The 25,874-nt window shown below is 38.2% G+C and overlaps 1 protein-coding gene across 1 annotated transcript; it reads right to left on the reverse strand.

Moving 5' to 3' along the window:
* Positions 1 to 4,427: 4,427 nt before the first annotated feature.
* Positions 4,428 to 25,654, reverse strand: LOC132114456 (apical junction component 1 homolog). Its single transcript, XM_059522582.1, has 2 exons — positions 25,447 to 25,654; positions 4,428 to 7,954 (listed from the first exon to the last, which is right to left on the reverse strand). The coding sequence occupies exons 1-2, from the start codon at positions 25,453 to 25,455 to the stop codon at positions 4,703 to 4,705; spliced, it is 3,261 nt and encodes a 1,086-aa protein (XP_059378565.1). The 5' UTR covers positions 25,456 to 25,654; the 3' UTR covers positions 4,428 to 4,702.
* Between the last annotated feature and the right edge of the window lie 220 nt (positions 25,655 to 25,874).

A 25,874-nucleotide genomic window follows, 5' to 3' on the forward strand; every position in this document is an offset into this window, starting at 1 on the left:
GCCATAAAGCCAGTTTGAGATTCTCAAATTATTTTATTTAAAACACTCTTTAATCTAGTTGCATAAACTACGGCTAACATTTTATAATCAATGTTTAATAATGTTATTGGTCTCCAGTTGTCAATGATCAAGGGGTCTTTGTTTGGTTTTGGAATTAAACTGATAATACCTTGTTTCATTGTTGTGCTCGCGAACCGGCAATGGCGCATGCGCCAGAAACTGAAAATGACGTCTGATGACGTGAAGGCCTTTATTGCATGTGCTTAGTTGGATTAATCAGCAGATGCCACTGTAGAAATATTTGTTAATAAAGCTGCTCTTATAGAGGGGTAGCACATCCTGACAAGCTCAATGCAGCCATCAGGATCCGCTACCAGCTTTAACAATGAGGTCAAGTTTATGAAAAAGGTGGGAAATTAATGACAACAGAATGTCAGGAGGCCAGTTTAATGCCTCATCTGAATGACACTCCTTTTTGCAGGTGATGGTCTAATGCTTATCTAAAGGTTGCTTCATTTAACATTCTGAAGTCTGATTTGTTATACTAAGGCTGCATCCGAGAAACTTAGCCAGGTGACTTGCTGCCGTATCAGGCAATGACTTTGCAGGCAGCAAAGAATAAAAAAATATGTATTGAAGATTTACCCATTTTAACTTGTTTAATAGCCATATGAGCAAATTATAACTTAAAACATTTTATCAAACTCACAACGAACAATTCATCTTGCTCAGAATCTTAAGTTACAATGGAGTACATAAGAAGTTCATTATTCATACATTATTGACAGCTTCTGTAAATATTGTATTTTGTAAATATTGCACACATTGCCTTTTATTTATTTTCAGTTTCACGGTTACAGAAATGGAGCTATAGACACAATAAATACACATAAAATATATTGACATCTTCAAAATTTGGCCTAATAAAAATATTATGAACGCTCAGCGTGTTCGCCTCGGTTAGAACAAACCTTTACATTTTTTAAATGAATCTCAGAATCAGAAAGAACTTTATTGCCAAGTATGCTTGTGCATACAAGGAATTTCTTTTAGGGACATAAGCTTCCAGTACACAGAGACAACAACACAGACAAAAAAATAAATAAATTAAAAATAAAATATTGAAAATAAATAATTTGTATGAACAGTTTTGCTATAGATGATAATGCAATACAATAGAGTAAGATGCAGGGATGTACTAGGATGGAGGGGTAGGCTAACAAATAAATATAAAGATATTGCATAAGTGGGGAACATTTAACTGTTCAAGAGGTAGATTGCCTGGGAGAATAATGTTACGTCTGGTGCAGAAAGAAAGGCAGAGAAACCAATATCGAGTAAATGACAGAGGTTTATTATACTCAAGTGCTCGTAAAATGATAATAGACAGTCTCGATGGACGAAGCACAGATGAGTGAAGTCGGGCTCTGAAGCAGGCAGGCAGGCTGAGGATACCACCACTTAGGACAGCGACGCAGGGATGCAATGAGCGAACCAAACCGGCGGGATCCAGGAATCCGGAACGAAGAGTGAAGACCAGGAAGCACATTAACAGCTGGAACACCAAACACACTGAAACGATCTGACAACATGGATGGGTGAGAAACAGGCGGGAAGGATGTCGACCGAAAGTTGAAGTCAGCCGCGTGCCGCCATCTTGTAGCAGAACTTCACTTGCGTTAGCATCCCATTGACTCCCATCCATTTTGGCGTCACTTTGACAGCGAATAACTTTACATCTGAGGCGTTTAAACACTCCATTTGTCCATTATTTATTTCTAAAGATACACGACAATGTATAAAGGGCTCCATTACCTTCTATGTTACATTATGGCCCCGTAGAAACAGTTTTTGTAAAAGTAGTCATCAAGCTTAGTTTGAGTCTGCGCGTCAGAAACGGAAGTGCTAAAAATCGCTAAAAATGGGCTTCACTTGTCTCAATTGAGTTCCAATGGGGTTGCTGTGTCCATTTCTTTTACTGTCTATGGTGAGAAACAGGTTTAACTAGCCCCGGTGATGAGTGTAGCAGGTGGCAGTGATCAGGGTGATATGTAATCAGTAACCACGCCTCCAACAAAACCGCACGCACAGAAAAGGTGAGACAGTGAATTCATTAACCGTGACAAATAAACTGTTCTTGTGCCTGACTGTCCTGGTATTTGCGGCTCTGAAGTACCGGCCAGATCCCAAAAGTTCAAAGAGGGGGTAACTTGGATGTGAGGGATCCAGAGTGATTTTCTGAGCCCTTTTCCTCACTCTGGATGTATACAATTCTTGAAGGGTGGGCAGGGGAGCAACAATAATCCTTTCAGCAGTCCAAACTGTTCTCTGTAGTCTTCTGATGTCTGATTTTGTAGCTGAACCAAACCAGACAGTTACTGAAGTGATAACATAATATTCTTATTTAAAAACTAGCTAAAACAGAATACATAATTATATTGCTCAATGTCTTCAGTAAGGTTTCACTTAAAGGGGTCCTATTATGCTCTTTTACAAGGTCTTGATTTAAGGGGTGTACTAGAACAGGCTCTCATACTAAGTTGTTCGAAAAACACAGTATTTTTCACATATTTTACATTATTAAAATACCACTTTCCCCAGTCTGGCATGGAATAGTTCCTATATCAAATGAAGGTCCCGTTCGTTGATATTTGTGATCACAAATCTCGGAAAAAATATACGTTGTCATCCAAACGAGTCGTTCATTGTAGTTTTTGAAAAGTGATTTCTGTTAAATAAATTATCTCCTTTTGAATTGGACTTTGAGCTTTGTAACTTTGCAGATTTGTTTATGCTCAAACAGCAACATTACAGACTAACTGAAATTAAAAAAGTGAAAAAGCATAATAGCACCCCTTTAAAATGAGACATACTGTAATAGGCCTATGCGAAGAGTTGCTAGTGATGTGATAGTTGGGAATATTCTGCAGGCCCAGAGGTCCAATAATTTCTTTCTTTTTTTTTATGTAAGTTTCTAGGAGCCAGAATTCATATTTTTGGTCTTGTATATATGTACATCCACCTTATCATTTAGCCTGTATATGAACATAAATCCTGACCTCATTATATCAATGACATTCAACAAAGGGGGGAAATATGCAATTATATTTAGCATGTTTATTACCTTCCTTGACATACTCTTTATACATGGTGATGTCAGTCAGTCATAAAGTCAGGCATTAAAAAAAAGAAGGTCATAAAAGAAAAAAGAACACTACTCAGTCTCTCTATCTAAAAAAAAAAGGTATTTGCCATTTTGTGTTTGCACTAAAATTACCAAAACTACAAAATGCAATAACATGATGACCAAGCTTTTAGAAATGGACAGACATTTCTATTGCTATTATTATTATGTAATATTATCAGTCAAAGATATGAGCCATTAAGGACCTTTGGGGTGTTTCATTTATTGAGCATTTTACAGAAATAAAGCAACACTTGTCAACAGAACACAACAGTTAATGAACAGTGTAAATAGATAAATGGCATAAAAATGGCAACAGAAATAAACACAGTAACACTGTCTTTTAAGGTTTGTTGTGTGCATGCTATTGATAACATTACCTAAATGGTTTGTTCATAAATATGTTTTCCCTCAGCAGTTTTTATAAAGTGCTATATCTAACACAGTCCTGCATACAATGGTGTTATACACAGTTGTTTAAATCTTTTTTAAATTTTATATTTTGTTATTGAAATATTACTTTTCAAATATAAGCATCTAAGTTTTGTCAGTCATTATAAATGATTAAAATAAGACTAGCATATTTTATATAAATGTTTATAATTTTTAACATTTCAATAAGTGTTTCAATAGAAACACCATGAGATAATAATAATTAAAACACTCAAATAATACAGATAATAACCTTCACGTCAGATGAATAAATTAGTAAGTAATCTCATTTGTATAATGAAAATGTGCATAACTCAAAGATAAAGGTTTTAACAATGTGAATAGATATAGTACTCCATTAATACAATACAGAAAGCAGTTGCCATGTACAATACTGTGAAATCTTCCAAGCAGTTTATTTGAATTTGTCTAAAAAAATAAATTACCTAACTTTTGCTTTTGTCTGCCATACAGATAATGACTATGACTACAATTTATTTAAAAAAAAACTGGCAAACCATTGCAAAATTTAAAGTGAATTTGCATTTTTCCTTGCCAGCATGCATTCTCCATGCAAGTGCATATTTATCCTCTCAAGGGGCTAAAGACAATGACTTTTAGACAATATTGTATTGTATTGCCAGGGGGTCTTCAAAGTTTCCTAGTTGTTATATCCTCAGTGCAACATACTAGCACAAGAAATATAACTATAAGCAGGCCCACACATAATTCACAGAAAGTTAAACAACTTCCACAGAATTGAAACATCTGTCATTCACAAAGTTTTATACATCTTCCTTGCCTATAAGAGTACATTGCTCTCATCTCCATTAAACACATTTTACAGTGTTTAAATCCATACTGCAGAAAGATTTTGTCCCAAATATCAGCACAGAAAATGCAAAAAAATCTTGATTCTGTGTAAACAGATTTTAAGACAAAGCATATGTGCTTGTATTTTCTAATAAGTACTGTACATAGCTTTTTATTCCATAAGCAACTTGTATTAATTATAGTTTTTAGTGCCAGACAGAAAAACAATATAGTCTCACTATTAAAAAGCTTGATTATATTGGATGCATAGGATTATATTATGTCATCTAGAAGGTGTGGTGCACCAACCCAGTCAAGCATCCTTGGTTCAGATGCTGCCATGATCATACACATGAACTGCTTTCTGGTTCTCTTGTCAGTGGGATAGATGGTGGTGGGGGTAAACCTTTTGTTGCTCTCAACAAACTCACAAAGCTGGTTGTATATTTTTGGAAACTCATGGCGAAGGAATACGCCCCGGGTACGAAGCTCCCTTTGAATGTTAATGAAACAAATCTCTCTTGCTTTCCTGCCCTCTTGGCCTTCCTTGTCAATGTCAGATGTCCCAGGGGGTGGGGTGAGAATCAGAGTCTCCATTTCACATTCTTTCTTAAATATTTTCTTATCTGGGCTTGAGGAGGCCAATGAGACCTTAGCATACTTGCGAACTGTTGGCATTTGTAATTTGGGAGAAGGAAGTTTAGGCACTAGGTCTCCAACAGCAATGGAGACATTCAGAACGAAACATTCAGTTGGGTCATATTCCTTGCCTGCATTCAGCAACTCTTTGTAGTACTGCCCAAGGTTGTCTTTGAAACTGTCTAACTCTCGAAGGGATAGATATGTTGGAGAGATAGTAAGGCTGTCAAGACCAACTTGAATAAAGTCATCTGCGCACCCAGGGTTTGGAAAACCCAAGAACAGTACTCCTCTTCCACGGGACAGATACCCTACCCTAGCAATGCGTGAAAAGTCTTTATGTACATCAGAGTTCTCTCGACAATGTTTTAGTATGTGCCTGCAAACACTACTAATGCGGCCATAAAGACAGCTCTCTTTATGAATGTCCCAGTCTTCTCGCCTACAGTTCCTGGAGCAGTAGTAAGTATAACAACTGTGGCAGGACTTGAAGTACAAGCAAGCATTGAATGTAGTGTCTTTGCGTAAGCATTTCCTGTTGGAGCACACCATAGTGTCATCCTCCTCTGTAATATGGTTCAAAGAAACATCCTCAACACTCCTCTGAAAACCCTCACAACCACTGTCTGGGTCTTTAAATGTGTCTGGGCTGGTCTTGGAGGAGTCTGTTTGTGTGTTCAAAACTCCTGAATCCTCTTGATCTATGTCCCGCTTCCCTTCTTTGGTCTCATCATTTTGAATCAATTGTTTGAGTTGGTCTATCCGATCCTTACTTGGTCTCCTGCTATTTTGAGGCTTATAATCGATGACTAGGTCAGCTAGCAGCTCATCAAGCTGTTCAAGGCTTTGCTGCAGTGAGTAATTATTGTTCTTTCTCTCTGTGGATTCTGGTGGGTTTGCTGGTCTTTGTAAGTTGTTCAAGTTCGCAGTTTGACATCCCGCTGTATTTTGGATGTTCCAGCTGTTAGTTCTCCCATCTCTCTTGTTGTTATTTGCTGCACGAATGTCATTGTCAGTAATTGTAATCTCTGGGGTTACAAACCATTGCCCCCTCATGCTGTTTTTTCTGTCACCAGCACAGTTTTCTAGACAGTTTTCAGAGAGGGACAAGGCAGCATATCGTCTTGGCGAACTAGAAAGGTTCACAATAATTGGTTGTTGACTGTTATCCAAGGGAACTCCTGGCCGTCCATGATGGAAAAGGTTCTCGTAACTCCTGCCTCGTGAAACGCCATGTTCTCTGTCCATATGAGGGGTAATAATGTTGTCCCAGGATTTTGAGTAGTTCCGGACATCTGCTCCTAAACGACTTGGCTCAGTAAAGTCATTATGATACCATGGGCTTATTGATGGCACTCGCTGTGGAGTAGCCTGTGAGGATGCATACTGACTGGAATATGTAGCAATGCTTGACCGGTTCCAGTCATCAGAAAAGGCCTGGGACATACGTGGCCGCCGCCGTCCCTCCGTATGATATGCTCTCATAGGATTGTCTGCTGGGTAATGGCAAGGCTTTGTATAAAACATCCTTGAGGGCTCAGAGGGAAAGGCATAAACTCTTGGATCCTCCTGAAAGTATGTTTCATTCTGAGGGGTGGATATGAAGTATGGCCCTGGCTCACTCACTGAATATGGTCTACTGTAGAATGGATCCAAGGGTCCACGATGGGAATCTGCATAGTATGAACGTACAGGCAAAGTATGAACCCACCGAGTCCTTGGGTCATGTATATACTGACTACTGATGGATGGATTTTGGCTGTTGCTGCTGTTAATACTGTACTGGTCATCCTGATAATATTTCCTACTAGGTGGGTGAACTGGAAACCTGCAGGGATCATCCGTGTAGAAGAACTTGGTTGGAATGTTGGGATTAGACAAGGTTCTGTAGTCCCTTGTGTCTCTAGGAGAAGTCCTTCCAAAAGGGTTCTCTCCAGTTTGAATGTAACTACCAGACTGATGGGAGCTGTTGGGATATTGATAAGCTTGCCTGTAGTCCATGTTGTAACACTCACTGGGAGTAGGCGTTCTAGAAGTGAATATCTGACTTGAAAATGAGACATTCCTGATCCCTGATGTTGAGGAAAGCTGCCAGGGAACATTACTTCTGTGAGTAGGCATCTTCTGTGCAGTGTGCTGGAGAACTGAGGCATCTGGCTTAATATCAACACGGTACCTAACGTGGGGAGTGTTTGCTTGTTTCTCCTGTCTGCTCTCCTCAAAACAATCAGAAACATAGAGGGGTGTGTGGGGTTGTAACTTGATTGGATGAACCTCATTCACTAAAGCCCTGGTTGAACGGGAGGCTTCTCGATTTGGCAAACATTCAGATCTCTTCTTGGGGTCCACTGGAGATTGACGCCTCTTGGTTGCAGGTGGAGAGACTGTGATGGGTACAGGAGTCAGGGTGGCTCGAACCCTTGGAGCACTTTTTGAGCGAGGCTTGCCATGAACACTAGTCTTTGCTGCCTCATTGGTTTTGTCTGTGCTAATTTGTTGATGGCAGAGCCGTGAGTTGAACAGATCTGGTGAGGAAAAACGTAAGTGTCCCTGCTGTCCAATGCCATTCCAGACTGCATCCTTACTTACTGTTTTCTGATCAGACCTATAAGGATACTCCATGGACGAGGAAAAGTCCCTTGGTTCATCCAATGACTCAATGAAGTCAAAGCTACGGCAATGTCTTTTGTTAATGGTTTCAAAGTTTTGATCCAGTGGGCCAACCATTTGGGAATCACATTGCTTAGAAGATCCAGAATACTTTGAGAGCCCACAGTTACGACCAATTTTTATGTCTCGATACAAAGTTGATGTTAATATGTCAGGGGGATCCGTCCGAGTCATCTTAAATGGACCCCCGTTATTTTCCCCCTCAGTTGGTGCCTCCTAGAGAGAATTTAAAAAAGCATCATTAGCTATACATTTTCTGAATAAACTAAATAAAATGAGTAAAGGATCCCATTTAAAGTCTTAAATTACCCAATTATTACTTATCATTGGATTTGCCAGATTCTTCACAAATGATCTTGCTTTAATTGGACCACTAGTATGTGTACAAATGAGCACATAGTAAATTATAGGCATCATTTTTATATCTGCCAAAGGGGAAAAGACATGTTGGAGAAACTATATGAAGAACATGGCAAGTTTGAAGGATATCTGTATATATATTATCTAAATATTTTACAAATATATTTTGTAAAAAATTATATTTATTTAGCTGCAATAATAGTAATTATGCTTAACATTATCACTGCAGAGGTTCAGTGAAAAAATATAAGACTAATACATTATAAATGTCTTCACAATCAGAATGAATGTAAATGTTATCCTTCTGTTAAATGCCATGTCATGCATAAACATCAGACATTTCTAAACACGTCTGTGCAGAGAAATTGCAGAATGCTAAACAAATGAAACAACACTGAATGGAGAAATCTGAATTAATTATGAAGATGGAGGCCTTGCAGCATCTCAGAGGAATTAATTAGTGTATAAGAAAACTCAGTGAAGGATAGGACAGTCCTTTGTAAAGCAAAACCCAATTTTCCTCTTTCTTTATTCTTGAGTGCTGTGAAAGTTAAAGCATAAAGAAAGAGCTCCAAATATAATGTCATGCTATATATTTAGGTTCTTTCTGTTTTGCACATAATAATCTATTTTTAAAATGTGAATATGAAATATAATTGAAAAAAATATTTTTTCTTCTGCCCATTAATAATAGTGCCACTCTGGTCTATGGGGAAATAAAACTAATAGAGTGGAAATAAAAAAATAAAAAGGTTAACAAGGGGAGCATATAAACTAGTAAATGTCAGATGGTAGTTTTATTATAGACAGTAGATTCATTGCACATTACACATTTGGAATGCAGATTTGTTCCAATCCCAGAATTCAGATTCAGCTGTCCCTAAGATTGCTTAGAAACACATAAGAACCATGGAAGTAATGCATCTGTGCATGTTCTATATTTATGCTTGCTCTGATTTTCACTGTTCCTAAGTACGTTACTCTCTTGAGTCTAGATTACTTTGTCCTATTAAAGGGGTCCTATTATGCTGTTTTACAAAGTCTTGTTTTTTTTTTTGGGGGGGGGGGGGGGTGTACTAGAACTGGCTCTCATACAAAAAACATATTATTTTTCAAGTTTAAAACAAACATTATTTCAACACCTCTCCCCAGTCTGGCATGAACAGCTTGAATATATCCTTTATCAAATGAAAGCCCGTCAAATGTCATGCCCCTTACCATAGCCACCTGCAAGCTTCGGTAGAAATATTGCATCAAAATCAAATCAAATTGAGTGCGATTGAAACCAGGATGATTGTAACCACTCTACGTTCATCTGCCTTGGGGAAAATATAGCGATAAATATACTCTGATATAGTGATAAAACTCGTTGCCTTCTCTAGTGCAGCTCAACCAGGCCTCGTCCCACTCGTCGATATTTGTGATATCACAAATCCCAGAAAATATGCTTTGTCATCCAAACGAGTCGTTCGTTGCAATTTTTGAAAAGTGAATTCTGTTAAGTAAAATATCTCCTTCTGAAGTGGACTTTGAGCTTTGTAACTTTGCTTATCTTTTTTATGCACAAACTGCAACATTACAGACTAACTAAAGTTGAAAAAGTGAAAAAGCATAATAGAGCCACTTTAAATATTTGCATTTCAGAACAAAGAATCATTTTGATAGAGTTTGTCTAAACCCTGCTTCTGTGTGAGACACTATTCAATTACACTGGTTATTTTTTCACTGAATGTTTACCAGTGGTAAATTACATCACTTGTTATTCATCCAGCTGAAAGCAAAATGTCGGAACATGTCTATCTGTGTACTGTATTAGGTTCAAAGCTTTTTGTAATGGCTATACTAATTAGATTTTGTTTACATAATATAAATGTTATTGTATTTTGGTTGCATATTTATCCTGAGATACAGTAGAACAGTTGTGCAACATTTACGACGGGTTAGGAGCTAATTTTGAGGTTATTTAAGCTGTTGGGCTTTTCAGGGCTTTTTTAAATGACAGAACGGAGCCCCACTTACTTACGTACACTTTCAGTTAATTTTGAAAACCATCTGTTCATCCTCCTGAGAGAGGACTGACGAGCAGTTTAAACACACACAACACACACACACACACACACACACCTTCACTCTTTTTACTGGATTAATTTGAATAGAATTCTTAGCTTTTCAACATATTGCATTGTGAATGTAGGTTTGCACTAACAATATTAAACCAAGTTCTTTATATACTGCAGGGCAAAGTAAAAGCACAGTAAAAACGTATAAGTACCTAGGGTTGCACAATAAATCGTATTTCAATTGTGTTCATGATTAATGCATCTCTCAATTAATTAAACTATAATTGTCTGTGATATTTTTCCCACTGGTTATTTATCCTGAAAAGGTTTCATTTGCATTTCATTTTACATTTGCGTTATCTTGCATTGGTAATAAGACTCCTCAAGCCTTCAAACTAGTGTTTGCCAAATTTTAAGAGTCTAAATCCCCAATCAGAGCTTTTCTCTTAAATATACAGTATATATTTCCGGCCCAGAGTTTTATTTAATCTTCCCAACCTGGCAAATTATATTTCAACGCAAACCTCAAGGATGAACTGTAATAAATCAAAACATGAATTTTGCTGAATACATTTTGTTGTTGTTTAATAGAAAAACAACATAATTTGGAATAGCTTAATTTAATATTAGGAATTTCACAGGTTTGGCTTTTAAGAGAAGCTTTTTTTGTACCAGTTTTCATAATGTCAAGAGTACTAATATTTATGATAAATATGATACAACAGGAAACTAGATAAGGTAAAATAAACTGTGCAAGTTTACGTTCTCTGGATTTGTGGTTATGTGAAAGTGTGATAATTCTGATGAATGTCAATTATCATTGTTATAATTTTTGTTCAAAATAATTGTGTTTGTCAGTTTAACGATTTTTGTGCAGCCCTATAAAAGACACAGTATAACTATATAGTAGGCCTAATTTCTGATGTTGAATCTTTCATGAAAATGCTTTTATTTCATATCAGTTGATCTCTTGATTGTATCCAAAAATAGATATCAACATAAACTAACATGAGTATTTTTGTGTATCCTAAGGCAGTGGTTCTCAACCTAGGGTAGCATACCCCTGGGGGTACGTGAGATGACGGAGAAGGGTACATGAACAAAATTAGTTTTGGCATTCATTTAATTCTACCCCAACTTAAAGTAACATTAAAACCTGAACATGTATTTTTGACAAGCATAACACCACTTCTAATGTAAAAGCAGGAAAATGGGAGTGCTGTTAATGGTAAAATACATGATATCCAATCAGCTTACCTCATCTTTTGCAGTCTAAACTGACTGCATTCACACAAGCATTGTGCATGTGATAGGATGCCCACTGAATATGCTGCTTTAGCAAATCCCGTGTTCAATGTATCTTTAAGTAGATCTTCACTTAATAACATGAAGAGCAAAGTTAAATTTAAATTTACATTTAGTCATTTTGCAGACGCTTTTATCCAAAGCGACTTACAATTGGGGGATACATAAAGCAATTCTTCTTTAAGAGGCAAACAGACACAGGAAGTGCTTATGATACCAAGTTTTAGACATTGTTCAAATAAGTAAAAGCTAGAAAAAGAAGTAATAAATAATAAAAAAAAAAAATTTATTTATTTGTTTTACGATAAGGGAAGATCATTCCACCAGCCAGGTATGGTGAACAAGAATGTTCTGGAAAGTGATTTTAAGCCTCTCTGTATTATTGACACGGACTGAGATCGATTTAAACTCTATTCGATACAGATTACAGATTATTATTTTGAAGTTTAAGATTAGTAGTAGTAGCCCTTTATTGTGACTAGTCACAAGTACCAGCGAAATTAGCCATCAACCTGTCTATATACATACAATATGACAAGGGGGTAGACAGGACAGGAAGACAGGGAATTGAGGAAGAAATACAGCATAACATTAGGGAAGCGAGAAGAAAAAAACAACACCCAGGGTGCTTCTCAATATCCCTCCTCGTCTCCTCTCTCCTCCGTCCTCTATCCTATGACCCGGAAACCGATCGAGCTCAGCCATCTTGAAGGACATCTCAATTCTCTAATTGCACCGCGAGAAGTCGAGGAGAGGATACACAGGTGCATCCTATGCGGAAGAGTTTTATCGACTAAAACGTGACGCACGTATAAATTCTCCTCCCCCTTCACATCGGTCACAATAATTTTGATTTCTACTTTACTTTTGCAGTTTATATAAACCACACACCTCACATATTTCAACAGGGTATCTTTCTTTATTATTATTTATTATGAATTTCTTAAATAAACAAATTTCAACAACATGAGGGCAGATCCTCTGAGCGCTGCTGATGACGCAACGAAGTGACGCTCGAGTGATCAAGGATTCCAATGTGTAAAAAAAGCTTTCATTCGATCCCTCCGTCCTCGCGTCTTTTCCTTGCAGCCTTCCCTCGCATCCTACAGGGGGCGGAGCTGAGACGCGAGGAAAGGAAGCGAGGAGAGGAAACGAGGATGCACAAATAAGAATTGAGAAGCACCCCCAGACTATGCTCCTTTGTGAGTACAGTGTGACAACAGGAAAAACACCTCAGCAACAAAAGCACATAATCAATACAAACACATGACTTTGCAACTGGGGACGGATATTGGGGGGGTCGAGGTAATCCAGCACAGGCAAGCAGCCATCCAGAATTCTGGGAGTGTCAATTTACGTTTTTTTCACTGTAAATTATACAATTACTTTTTCTTTTTCAATTCCAAAAAACATATTTTTAATAGTATTTTACTGTAAAATTAAATTAAAGGTAAGTACACTTATTCACCATATATAGTATGGAAACTTATTCTTAACCAATTAACAGGTTTTTACGGTACCATTTTTACAGTCTTTTACTGTTAAAATCACAAACAATTTTTACAGTGTAGAAAAGGTGTGACTGTGGTCTAAGTGGAAGAAGGGGGTACACAGAAGAATTTTGCCCCAGGGGGTATGCAGCTGTAAAAAGTTTGAGAACCACTGTCCTAAGGGATGGACTGTAGACAGTGGTAACTCCTCATCTGAGAAGACCTCAGGTACACAATAACATTTGAACATACAGGGTAATAAAACTCCAGCAGAGGACAGATTAGATGTGCAGAGGCTCTGTGTTTGATGCAGCTGGGACGAGATGACTTCCATGACTATTGTATTACATGTCTGCTGGGAACAATTTTTGGGCACAAACAAAAATGGCACTTTAAAGTGCACTGAGCACTTCATCTACTTTAAGAAGCATTTCTCCAGTGTCACTAAAGCCAGAATTGGCTCAAGTGTTTGGCTGATAACCCACAACTATGTGATGTTTTATTAACAAATTTCCGGAGGAGCACGCACAGATAATTAATGCAGCCAATTCATCATCAGTAATCACATCCATCTATCCAATCGATCCAATCAGCGCAAGAGAGAACTCCTATAAATAATAAAAGCAGTCCTACCTTCATTATTTTTAGTCTTTCAGCATTAGGTTTGCTCTGTTTGCCATCTTATCACAGACCCAATTTTCCATTCAACGAAGAGTACTATACCGGGGATTTTTTCAGATCTGCCGCAATTTGCTGACCCTAGTGTTGTCACGGTACCAAAATTTCAGTTTTCGGTACCAATACCAGTGAAAATCCATGGTTCTTGGTACCAGTTTCGGTACAAAAGCAAAACACAAAAACACGCTTATTAAAAAATACCTTGCACTCTATTTCTGTCGGCATATTTGCAAATTCTTGCTCTGCCAACAAGAGGTGCTTGTTGAGCGCGTGAGAGAGGTTTCTCCGGTACCCCCTCCCCTAACCATGGCCTGCAGCCCAACAGTCCAACCCTAGCATGAGGCTGCCTCTGCTAATGGTGCAGGTCCGGCATTCCTTGAGGTGGGGTGGGGGGTGTAGTACCCCAGGCTTACGAATCAGGTTACTTTGGGCTGCCATTTTTTTACTGGTTCTGTTTCTAACTGACTAAGGGTATAAGTGTTCTCTTGGTGAGCTAATATCTGCCCACCATCTCTCATCGTCTCCTTCACTCTTAACACTGGACAAGTAACATAAAAGTTGGTGCTGATAAGCTTAATGTTGGTCCACATATCAAATATATTAATTAAATAAAATATCACTGTATCACCACCATTTGACCCACCTCTCTGTACAGTATTAGATTACACTGAATCACTGAGAATAAAAATATATTTTCCTTCGGTCAGCAAATGCTTTTTGTCCATCCTTCCGGCCTTTAGCAATAATTTAGAAGGACGCAATTATTTAAAAGGAAAATTCCACAAATAGAAATATAATGAGGACAGAAAATAGAGCATGAGGGAGAGTTTTAAGGTCATTGTCATGTTTCTTTTAGATTAAAACATTACAAAGCAAAACATGACCATCTTGGCCAAGGTGGATGTTAATAATTTCCTTTTACCTTTGTGCAAGGCTGATCAGCAGGCATTTTCACAGCTAGCAGAAGAGCTAGTATCTGTGACTGAGACTCGACTGCTCTCACACAGTCAATCACCACCTGTCTGACACTTCCATCACAGTCTGCCAAGACTGTCACTTCCTCTCACTTCTTTACCAGCACATACATTTGCGAGGGAAGGCATGTGAGTTCACTGGGATTTCTGAATAAACTGGTCGTAAAATATGACGAACTAAAGCCAGGTGTAAACTGGACGATTATGGCCAGATTTGACCATCTGAGACAAATTTAGCAAATCCTAAAAAATTCCTTTGATCCTAAGCCAAAATATATAGTCTTTGATGGCTAGTTTGACATACTCACCGGCAATCGATTAATGACCATTGTGATCAAATTTTACTTTCGATTAAATTCTGATGGTTACATGCACAATTTTTGGTAAAATCGGACTGAATTAATTGAGATTGATGAATCTGAATGTAGTGTTTACATGAACGCTAAATAAAGTTATCTGGTCGATGTGCATATTTATGTCACAAGCTTCAAATCAGAATAGGGTTTTTTTTTTTTTTTTTTTTTTTTTTTACATGCGCACACTGCACAAATATAAAGTTTCTCACTGTTTGCACATAATAACCCCTCTCCTACACTATTTCTTTATTTGTTTTTTAAAGCAAAACGGGTTGCCTGTGGATGAGAATCCAAAACAAGGACTGGTGGGAGGTTGTCCTGCTCCACTTCACAGTTGCCGATTGAAAGGAGAGTTTTATAATGACAGGACATGCATTTATACAACACTTTATTCAAAAGGAAGAGCCACTCATTCTGTGCGCAATATGTCATTACACTATTTCGGCTTCATTGCACATGCGCAGTCCTTTCAATTTCGGGGTTCAATCCGAACAAGTGTTTAGATGCATTCTCAATCGTATTAGAAAAGGAATAAAACACCCCCCTCAATGCAATCGAAATTTAATTCCGATCGAGCTCAGTCAAATCAATTAAGGTGTTTACATGAAGGCTTTTCAGTCTGACTGAGCCGTCATTCCGATTAGGAACTGATTATTTGGTTGCATGTAAATGTAGACAGTGTCAGAAGTTTTGAGTCACAGTCCAGCAGTGTGGCTTCTCTTATGACCATCAAATCAAGAACCATAAGGAGAACAAAACGTAATGATGCAAATAGTGCAACAACATCTTTCTTCTCAAGACAAACCGTCAAAATGAACGCTAGAGACTGGTATTGTTTGCTAGCGAGAATTTTGTTTCCGAGTGTGAATGCAGCTCACCATCATCGAACATTTTACAATTTGTGATGTAAAACTCCAGACATCTCTTCTTGTTTATTTTTATAGAGTCTTAACTGTTGTACAGTCAGACATTAATGACAACTGAGATCACATGTGACATGGCCTATAGTCTCAAGCAACAATCATAACGTCTCAGGTTACGAATGTAACCATGGTTCCCTGAGTAGGAAACGAGACACTGCGTCCTCTAGGGGTGCTCAAGAGGTGCTTGTTGAGGGCGTGAGAGAGGTTTCTCCGGTACCCCCTCCCCTAACCATGGCCTGCAGCCCAACAGTCCAACCCTAGCATGAGGCTGCCTCTGCTAATGGTGCAGGTCCGGCATTCCTTGAGGTGGGGTGGGGGGTGTAGTACCCCAGGCTTACGAATCAGGTTACTTTGGGCTGCCATTTTTTTACTGGTTCTGTTTCTAACTGACTAAGGGTATAAGTGTTCTCTTGGTGAGCTAATATCTGCCCACCATCTCTCATCGTCTCCTTCACTCTTAACACTGGACAAGTAACATAAAAGTTGGTGCTGATAAGCTTAATGTTGGTCCACATATCAAATATATTAATTAAATAAAATATCACTGTATCACCACCATTTGACCCACCTCTCTGTACAGTATTAGATTACACTGAATCACTGAGAATAAAAATATATTTTCCTTCGGTCAGCAAATGCTTTTTGTCCATCCTTCCGGCCTTTAGCAATAATTTAGAAGGACGCAATTATTTAAAAGGAAAATTCCACAAATAGAAATATAATGAGGACAGAAAATAGAGCATGAGGGAGAGTTTTAAGGTCATTGTCATGTTTCTTTTAGATTAAAACATTACAAAGCAAAACATGACCATCTTGGCCAAGGTGGATGTTAATAATTTCCTTTTACCTTTGTGCAAGGCTGATCAGCAGGCATTTTCACAGCTAGCAGAAGAGCTAGTATCTGTGACTGAGACTCGACTGCTCTCACACAGTCAATCACCACCTGTCTGACACTTCCATCACAGTCTGCCAAGACTGTCACTTCCTCTCACTTCTTTACCAGCACATACATTTGCGAGGGAAGGCATGTGAGTTCACTGGGATTTCTGAATAAACTGGTCGTAAAATATGACGAACTAAAGCCAGGTGTAAACTGGACGATTATGGCCAGATTTGACCATCTGAGACAAATTTAGCAAATCCTAAAAAATTCCTTTGATCCTAAGCCAAAATATATAGTCTTTGATGGCTGGTTTGACATACTCACCGGCAATCGATTAATGACCATTGTGATCAAATTTTACTTTCGATTAAATTCTGATGGTTACATGCACAATTTTTGGTAAAATCGGACTGAATTAATTGAGATTGATGAATCTGAATGTAGTGTTTACATGAACGCTAAATAAAGTTATCTGGTCGATGTGCATATTTATGTCACAAGCTTCAAATCAGAATAGGGTTTTTTTTTTTTTTTTTTTTTTTTTTTACATGCGCACACTGCACAAATATAAAGTTTCTCACTGTTTGCACATAATAACCCCTCTCCTACACTATTTCTTTATTTGTTTTTTAAAGCAAAACGGGTTGCCTGTGGATGAGAATCCAAAACAAGGACTGGTGGGAGGTTGTCCTGCTCCACTTCACAGTTGCCGATTGAAAGGAGAGTTTTATAATGACAGGACATGCATTTATACAACACTTTATTCAAAAGGAAGAGCCACTCATTCTGTGCGCAATATGTCATTACACTATTTCGGCTTCATTGCACATGCGCAGTCCTTTCAATTTCGGGGTTCAATCCGAACAAGTGTTTAGATGCATTCTCAATCGTATTAGAAAAGGAATAAAACACCCCCCTCAATGCAATCGAAATTTAATTCCGATCGAGCTCAGTCAAATCAATTAAGGTGTTTACATGAAGGCTTTTCAGTCTGACTGAGCCGTCATTCCGATTAGGAACTGATTATTTGGTTGCATGTAAATGTAGACAGTGTCAGAAGTTTTGAGTCACAGTCCAGCAGTGTGGCTTCTCTTATGACCATCAAATCAAGAACCATAAGGAGAACAAAACGTAATGATGCAAATAGTGCAACAACATCTTTCTTCTCAAGACAAACCGTCAAAATGAACGCTAGAGACTGGTATTGTTTGCTAGCGAGAATTTTGTTTCCGAGTGTGAATGCAGCTCACCATCATCGAACATTTTACAATTTGTGATGTAAAACTCCAGACATCTCTTCTTGTTTATTTTTATAGAGTCTTAACTGTTGTACAGTCAGACATTAATGACAACTGAGATCACATGTGACATGGCCTATAGTCTCAAGCAACAATCATAACGTCTCAGGTTACGAATGTAACCATGGTTCCCTGAGTAGGAAACGAGACACTGCGTCCTCTAGGGGTCGCTATGGGGAACAACTCATCATGTCTTGTGTATAAAGCATACATTGAAAAAACACCAACGAGTTGGCCGGCGAAACAGCCCCTGATGTCACTACCAGCGTGTCTATGGATAAATAGGCGCCGGGAGAACACTTCATTCACTTCTTCATCTGAAGCTTGCGTCCGAAGCATGGCAGGAAGCTAGAGGATGCAGTGTATCGTTGCCTACTCAGGGAACCATTTTTACCATCATAACCTGAGACATTCCCTTTCAAGGGAACATCGAACTGCGTCCTCTAGGGGACACTATGGGGAACAGTACACCCACGCCATCATGCTGAGGGGAGAGCAGACCCTCTGCTCTCTAGGGGAGGATAAGGGCAGATGTAAAAAAACCCAAAGAGAATGAGTAGATAGTATCGCTCTGATTCAGATGAGAACGCTGATGCCTCATCTGGATCACATCCCTTAGGTCTTGCCTACCTCCCCATTAGCCACTATTCCTTTTACCCCTACCCGCAGGTGGGGGAGCAGCGTGAGTTGCGACAACAGCCTTCTGTGCCAGATCGGAGACGGACCAGGACCCCTATGTTGTTCAGGCTCAGACCTGGACCTTTGTGGAACGAAGGATCTGAAAGCAGCTGAGCGTGCCTTCGCCTCCCTGAACTTCTCGATTACAGTCTCAACGGAGGTATCAAAAAGTTTGGAAGGCAAAACCTGAGCTTCAAAAAGAAAGACTTTTCTTTCTTCCCGATGTCTGGCAGGTTCCCGATGTCTCTCCGTTACCACCATGGCCGCCATAGACCCATGGTGGAGGCAGCCTGTTTGGTAACACGGAGAGAGGGATCTGTGGTGCGGCGCAGCTCAGCTACCTGATCAGGAGAAAGGCCCCTGCCTTTATCCAGGTCTTTTAGCAGATCAGCCTGATATGCTTGAAGCACCGCCATGGTGTGTTAAGAAGCCACAGCCGGATCTGCTGCTGCGTATGCCTTGCCATTTAAAAGTCCCATGACATGGATTATTTCCTTTTCTTTAAATGCTTTTGAATGTTTCCTTAGGTGTACTTATATTGTTAGTATGATTTTTACATTTAAAATTTAGAAATAAAAAGCATTTTTTATATCCTGATATTAGCCCTCTGGCTTGAATGCTCTGTTTGAAGGGGCGTGTCTGCTGTGAGACTCAGAGTAAACGACAACTGTTGTGATTGGCTGACATCTTTGCATTTGAAATGCCTATTACATGTGGACCCCTCTAATATATATATATATATATATATATATATATATATATATATATATATATATATATATATATATATATATATACTACAGCTGTCGAGATTAACGAATCGTGGATTTGTTGATTATATAATTATTTTTTCGATCTTTTCCCCATCACATGAAAGACTGCAGTGATGAGCAGCATTGAGTAGACAGAGTCTGTTTATCGCGTGAATGCAGTCATCTCATCATTATTGCAACACGTTTTATCACAAAATGCTTTCACCACAACTGACAGCAAACACATGAATACAGTAAGAGCTTTGTTGTGCAGCATAACAGCGTCATTCAATGTAACGGCAGTTTAGGCAAGTGTGCAGATATACTCGCGATGTGTGAGAGCTCCGGAAAAAAAGGGAGCGTTCTTTGATCGCTCTCTGTAGTTAAATCACAATTTAAATAACAGATTTGTTTCATGCTACTAAGAGAAACAACGTGAAGTTGATCGTTTAGTCACTGGCTTGATTCACTGATGCATAAACAGTATTAAACGATTTAGAAAGAAAGTCTGTGTGAACTTGAATGATTAACTACACATCAGAAATCACTGATCACAGATCAGGCATTAATAAACACTGTTACTCACTGTTTGTGCCGGTGCTGTCGAATCCATATCATAAAAGTCTGTTTGTAACGCCTGTGCTGACATTGCGACTGAATTATATGTAAATATTTGGGCGGGCAAAGCAGAGAAAGGGGAGGTAACATTTCTCTTTACAACATCACAAAGAGGAGATTCCAGATCAGCCCGTTTGAGCTTCCATTTTCTCAAAGGCAGAGAAAGATAGTAAAATCTCGATTTACACCGATTAAAATTTTTAGAAACTTGGGGACCACATACATGCTAGGGGAAGTCATATTAATGTTAAAAAACCTCAGAAAGTGAAATTTTCATGTCATGGGACCTTTAAGCGAGATGTATCCTGAAGGGGTTTAGATGGCAAGGAGGAAGATTAAGAGAGGACGTCTCCTCCACAGAAAGAAAGCTCTTTCTACAGGAGGGCATTCTCTCATAGCCGCTTTCGCGCATCGCCTCGATGTCAGCATAACTCTTATGCTGAAACCGATGGATGCGAGAAGAAAACAGCCTCTTCCATTCCTTTTTGATCTCTGCATGGAGATCAGGCAAAAATGGAAGGCTCACCTGAGCTGGGGGGCTATGGTCAGAAAGAAAACGCTCGTCGAGGCAACTACGGTTACGATACGTAATCGGGGGCGATTACGGTTTGGTTGCACCAGCAACTAAAGCAAAGTCTGAGGTGTGGAAAAGACCCATGTTTGACCCTGTTTATAATGAGAATAATGAGTGAATAATGACGCACCATCAGTGCAATCATTTTCCTCCACAAAAACATTTAGGCTTAGCCTAATCTCTGTGAGTAAAGATTTTTCAAATAATAACTAATAAGCTAATGTTGGCATTATTCTTTTATTAAATACCAGCTGCTAGTGCGAAGCAAATCCGGCGAAGACTTTAATTTAATTTAATTTGTTAAAAAAGACTTGTTTTATTGGTGCATTGGTCTATTTATAGGCTAAATGAGCCTATGTCTATTTAGAGTGCTGAGATTTTAAGATGTCACAGAGAAATTATTTTATTTCTTTATTCCAACTTCCAAGTGGTCTAGTCTACGTTAGTTATGAATAAATTGTGTTAAAACATGTACAAATGACTCATTCTTGACAAAAGGCAAAAGAGCTGTGTGTGTGCGCACATTTGAATAATGTCGGGCTGTAAACGGGTTCGGGCTTTTAAAATGCTGTCAATCAAAATGTACTTGTCGGGCTCGGGCCGAAACCTCTCGGGGTCAGGTCCTGTCGGGCCTAACTTTTATGGCCCGATTACAGCTCTAGTATGCTTCAGAGACAGGTCACGACGAGGTGTTACCCATAGCGACTCCTAGAGGATGCAGTTTGAAGTTCCCTTGAAAGGGAAATTACTATTATAAATCGTATAGTGTGCACCCGGCTTAGATCACAATGAAGATAGACTGGACATGTATTTAAGCACATACTTTTTAGTGGAACTGTAAAATAATGCAGAAACTGATCTGAAGTGAATAATTTGTAGTCATGGGTTCACTGGATACGTTTGGTCAGTTACGTTGTGAGTGATGCAAAAATTCATTTGAGCTACATTCTGACTCCAAGACAACAGAAAGATGATGGCTATCTCCTTAAATACACAACACATTCCTCAAACAAGCTTGCAGAGTGGGGTCTGGCTGGATATGAGGCAAAGAGGCTATATTTGGATGCAATGGATAAAGAGAAAGATGCATCAGTGAAAAGTGAAAGATGCATCATCTCAGTGAAAGCAGCCCAGCAGGATAATTCTGTAGAGTTTGGAGATTTGGAGGTGAAATTTATTTTCTTTTCCTGCAAGAAAGCTCAAAGGATTTTTACAGGAAATGAAAGTCATAGCAATTATGCCTACATATAAATCATATCTGTCTTAAAGTGTCTAGTTCATAAGGTCATAAGACAAACAAAGTGGAAACTCCAGGTTTTTTTCAGTTCTCTTTTCAACTGCAAACATTCATTCGGCATATTTATTTTCCTCTTAAATTGCACAACAAAAGTAGATTGCTGCAATTACAATAATTTTTGCCACTGGCTAATTCAGGGGCATATGAGATTAAATTATAGCTAAAACTCTGAGAACATACCATTTAATTATATGTTTTTAATATTTTTATTATTGTACATTTCCAGAGTCATGATGTGTACCACCTGGGGGCACTCCGTCATTTTAAGCCACGGATCTAGGTCATAGGAGAATGTTTTACATTGTTAATATCCTAAAGATAATGGATTTAAACACACACACACTGCTAACAATTACACTTCTTATTAAGTTAAATCAATAAGAACAACAACACAATCCACTCAGCCCTTGAGGGGGTGATTGTCTTTAACATTTCAATATTACAGCACTCATGCATGTCTGTTGTTGACAATTACGCTATCTGAACATAATGGAAAAACATATTTAACTGTAATCTCTACTCTCTAGTTTGGATCTTTTGATTACAGAAAAGTGGACCAAGAGGTACAGTAATATTGTACAAGTTACAATAAAAAAAAGTCTTTTCCCCTTCTCCAAGCCATTGCATTTATTCAGAACCACAGGTGCGACCCTGCTGCAATGTTTAAAGTGACTCTTATGTGGGCTTCAGTATTTATGGTATTTTAAAATAAACATAGATAGAAACAAGTTAAGCATTTATCTATCCTTATAACCATGCCTTTGACTCCAAGTAGAGTATTATTTTAATGTCCTGATTTGTTTGATAATCCACTGAAACATCTGTGCTACTGGGTAGTTGATGCATAATATGCTCATAATCCTATTTAGGTTAAACTGTACATTAATGATGTAGGCCTATAAGGGAAAGGGTTTTTAAAATATTTCATATCTCTCAATTAAAAAAGCACAGTAAAAACGGTATTTGGTCTAATAATTATAATACTAGCAATAGTTTAGATTAAATATAACATGCAAAAGTATAGGAATTGTCAACTTCTGAAAAGTAAGTCCTACTATTATATTGCTACCAGTGTTCGAATTGAGGGGGGGCTGGGGGGGTCCGGGACCCCCCATAAGCATCAAGGGACCCCCCATAAGGCCCAAAAAAATGACCTTGGGGGGTCCCCTGGTTTTTCATTAAAACTAAAATAGAAACAATATTTGACATAGCCCTATCTATCTATTTTTTACCAAAGTATTGCGCTGCCGCTCCATAGACTGTAAAAAGTGCCGCTCCCATAAAAAGCTACTTCAAATTAGATGTGCATCTGAAAATACGCTCAAGTGCGCCACACGCTGTTTTCTGAAGGAATTTACAGACTGCGGGCGCGACGTCGCTGTGTGATTGGCTGACAGAGTGATCCTTCGTCATTATTTTACCTCACGATAACGGTAAGATAATATTTCTTTGTTTTATGATTGTTTGGTACACCTAATTTATTGCTACTGAATAAGTGTTTATCTTAGAATCAGAGAATCACTTATAATCTTGGTCTGTCAATAGTTTTTTTTTTTTATCTTATGATGCTAGCTCACTATCGGCTTGTTAGTTGTAATTAGCCATCTAACGTAATTCTGAGAAAAATAGAATCTTGTTTGGAGCTAGCATTGCACCCATTCTGAATTAAACAAATCATTTTAAATCTAGTAACCTTAACTGCTCAAAAACAGTGTTAATTTAATTAAGGACATTATTACTGATGAAAATGTTCATCAGGTGAAGGCTTTTTTTGTGTCAACGATGATACAGCAGGGTTGCTAACTCTCACGAATTGTGCGTGAGACACACATGCATTGATTATTACGCCGAAGACAAACATGCAGATCAACCGTTTTTGTTATGAATTGTATCCTATTTTCTATTATTATGTATAGCCTAATACAATTAGTGTATTATTTAAGGTTAAGTGGAGAAAAGGATTTTAAATTCAATGCAAAGAGGCAAATTAAAGTCATTTTGTGGCCAGAAAAATAATAATTTCCATTTGCAATGCCATTGTTTACCCACTCTAATAAATATACATACTCTAGTTGCTCAAAAGAGTGTTGCAGGTCATAACTGCTTACTTATTTTTAGGTTTTGCATTTAAATAAATATTTAGACATGATCAAACACTAGATTATACATTTTAAAAAGATACTCGTATAAGCACACACAAGTGAATATTAATTAATGCAAGAAAATACTGAGTTTAACCCAAGAAAAGTAAGTACAGTAGGCCTATTCATGTGAATTGATAGTGAATCAAGAGATCAAAATTGATTAATGGTCATCAGCATCGTAATCGTATCAAATTATTTCTATTTTTTCCCTCTTGTAGAAACACTATTGTGACAAAACATATATTTAAACATATACTCTCATTCACCACTATAGAAGTTTACCCAACTATGACAACTTCTGCTTGAAAATATGAAAGGGTTATGTAACTACATTCAAGATAAATTAGTTTTTTTAATGAAATAAAATGCCTACATGTGCACTGTTCAAAGTATATCACCATTAATAACCTTAATAAGTAGCATGAATAACATGGAGTGCTTTCTTAAATATATTCACAGTAACGACAACAAATATAATATTACAACTTACATCTTACATTATTTTCTCAGATATGGACAAGGGAAAGAAGAGAAGAGCCATCTTGTTATTTCATAGATTTTTATTTAATTTTACATAGTAAATGCTCAGCTGCAAAAACATGTTATGAAACACACAAAGTAAATTAAATTCACAAGTAAAGTAAAGTAAATTATTTTATTATATGAAATAAATAAATACTAATATGTATATTATTTGTTGTTGTTTTTTTTTGGGGGGGGGGGGGGGGGGGGGGGGTTGGGGGGGTTGGGGACCCCCCAAGAGCTTTGACTCAATTCGAACACTGCTACATTTATCTATATATGCTTATTAAACTTACTCCTCCCTGAACCTCCTCCGGAAAAGCGCACATACTGCATGCTCTGTAACCTGGATTCCTATTAAAACCTCAAAGTCCACTATGCCCAACCCACGGATTACCTGTACCCAACCTAATTTACAAGGTCGCCACAATGCGCAACGTGTAGTATTATCATCAACATCCTCCTCAATCTCTGATACGAATGTTAATGAATCTGACAAACACTGATTAACATGTCGTGGTTTTACTGCGAACAGCGCGAAAGTGAAACGTTTGCCCATCGCACCAAAATGTAACACAAAAGCACACTTTGTTCTCATTTATTGCTGCGGCACGAAGCCCCGCACTATCGAGCATCTCTCGTAAAATGACCTAATGTCTTCCGGAGCAAAATACATCAGTTAGACTCAGAGCTACTGCAAACAAAGACAATTTAATTCTTACAAATTGTTTTGAAGACAAACGTGTTGTTTTTCCAGTGTATTCAAAGCTTTTAGGAGTATGCGCATTTATCTTACCGTCTTCATCCATAGTTAAGATCCTCAAGATGCTGATAATCTGTGGACTCATGTATCACTGACTGTTCCTGTAGAGATTGTGTGGTATCTGTATCATATTAGATGCTTTAAGGTGGGCTGCATCTAACTCCTTAAGTATTGTTGTTCGCCCACGGGTCTCGGGGGCGTACAGAGACAAGACGAGGGGGTGTGACCGCATCTCTCACGCGTTGCGTTTCTTGTGTGAGATGCGCAGTGACTGCGCATGCGTGCGACGTTTGGTGCGCGCTTGAACCCTGCCTGCCTGCGTTCTCGCGCGCGCGTTTGCGTTTGAGACGTGATTTTAATTATGAAGGTGTCATGTCTTGCTGATAGGCTCCAGTATTCATTTCAAGAAGCAGATTTTTAAGATATTTGTTTATTAATTCCAAGTATTTCTATTTATTTAT

The sequence above is a fragment of the Carassius carassius genome, chromosome 34, assembly GCF_963082965.1.
Source record: "Carassius carassius chromosome 34, fCarCar2.1, whole genome shotgun sequence".
NCBI classification, from domain to species: Eukaryota; Metazoa; Chordata; class Actinopteri; order Cypriniformes; family Cyprinidae; genus Carassius; species Carassius carassius.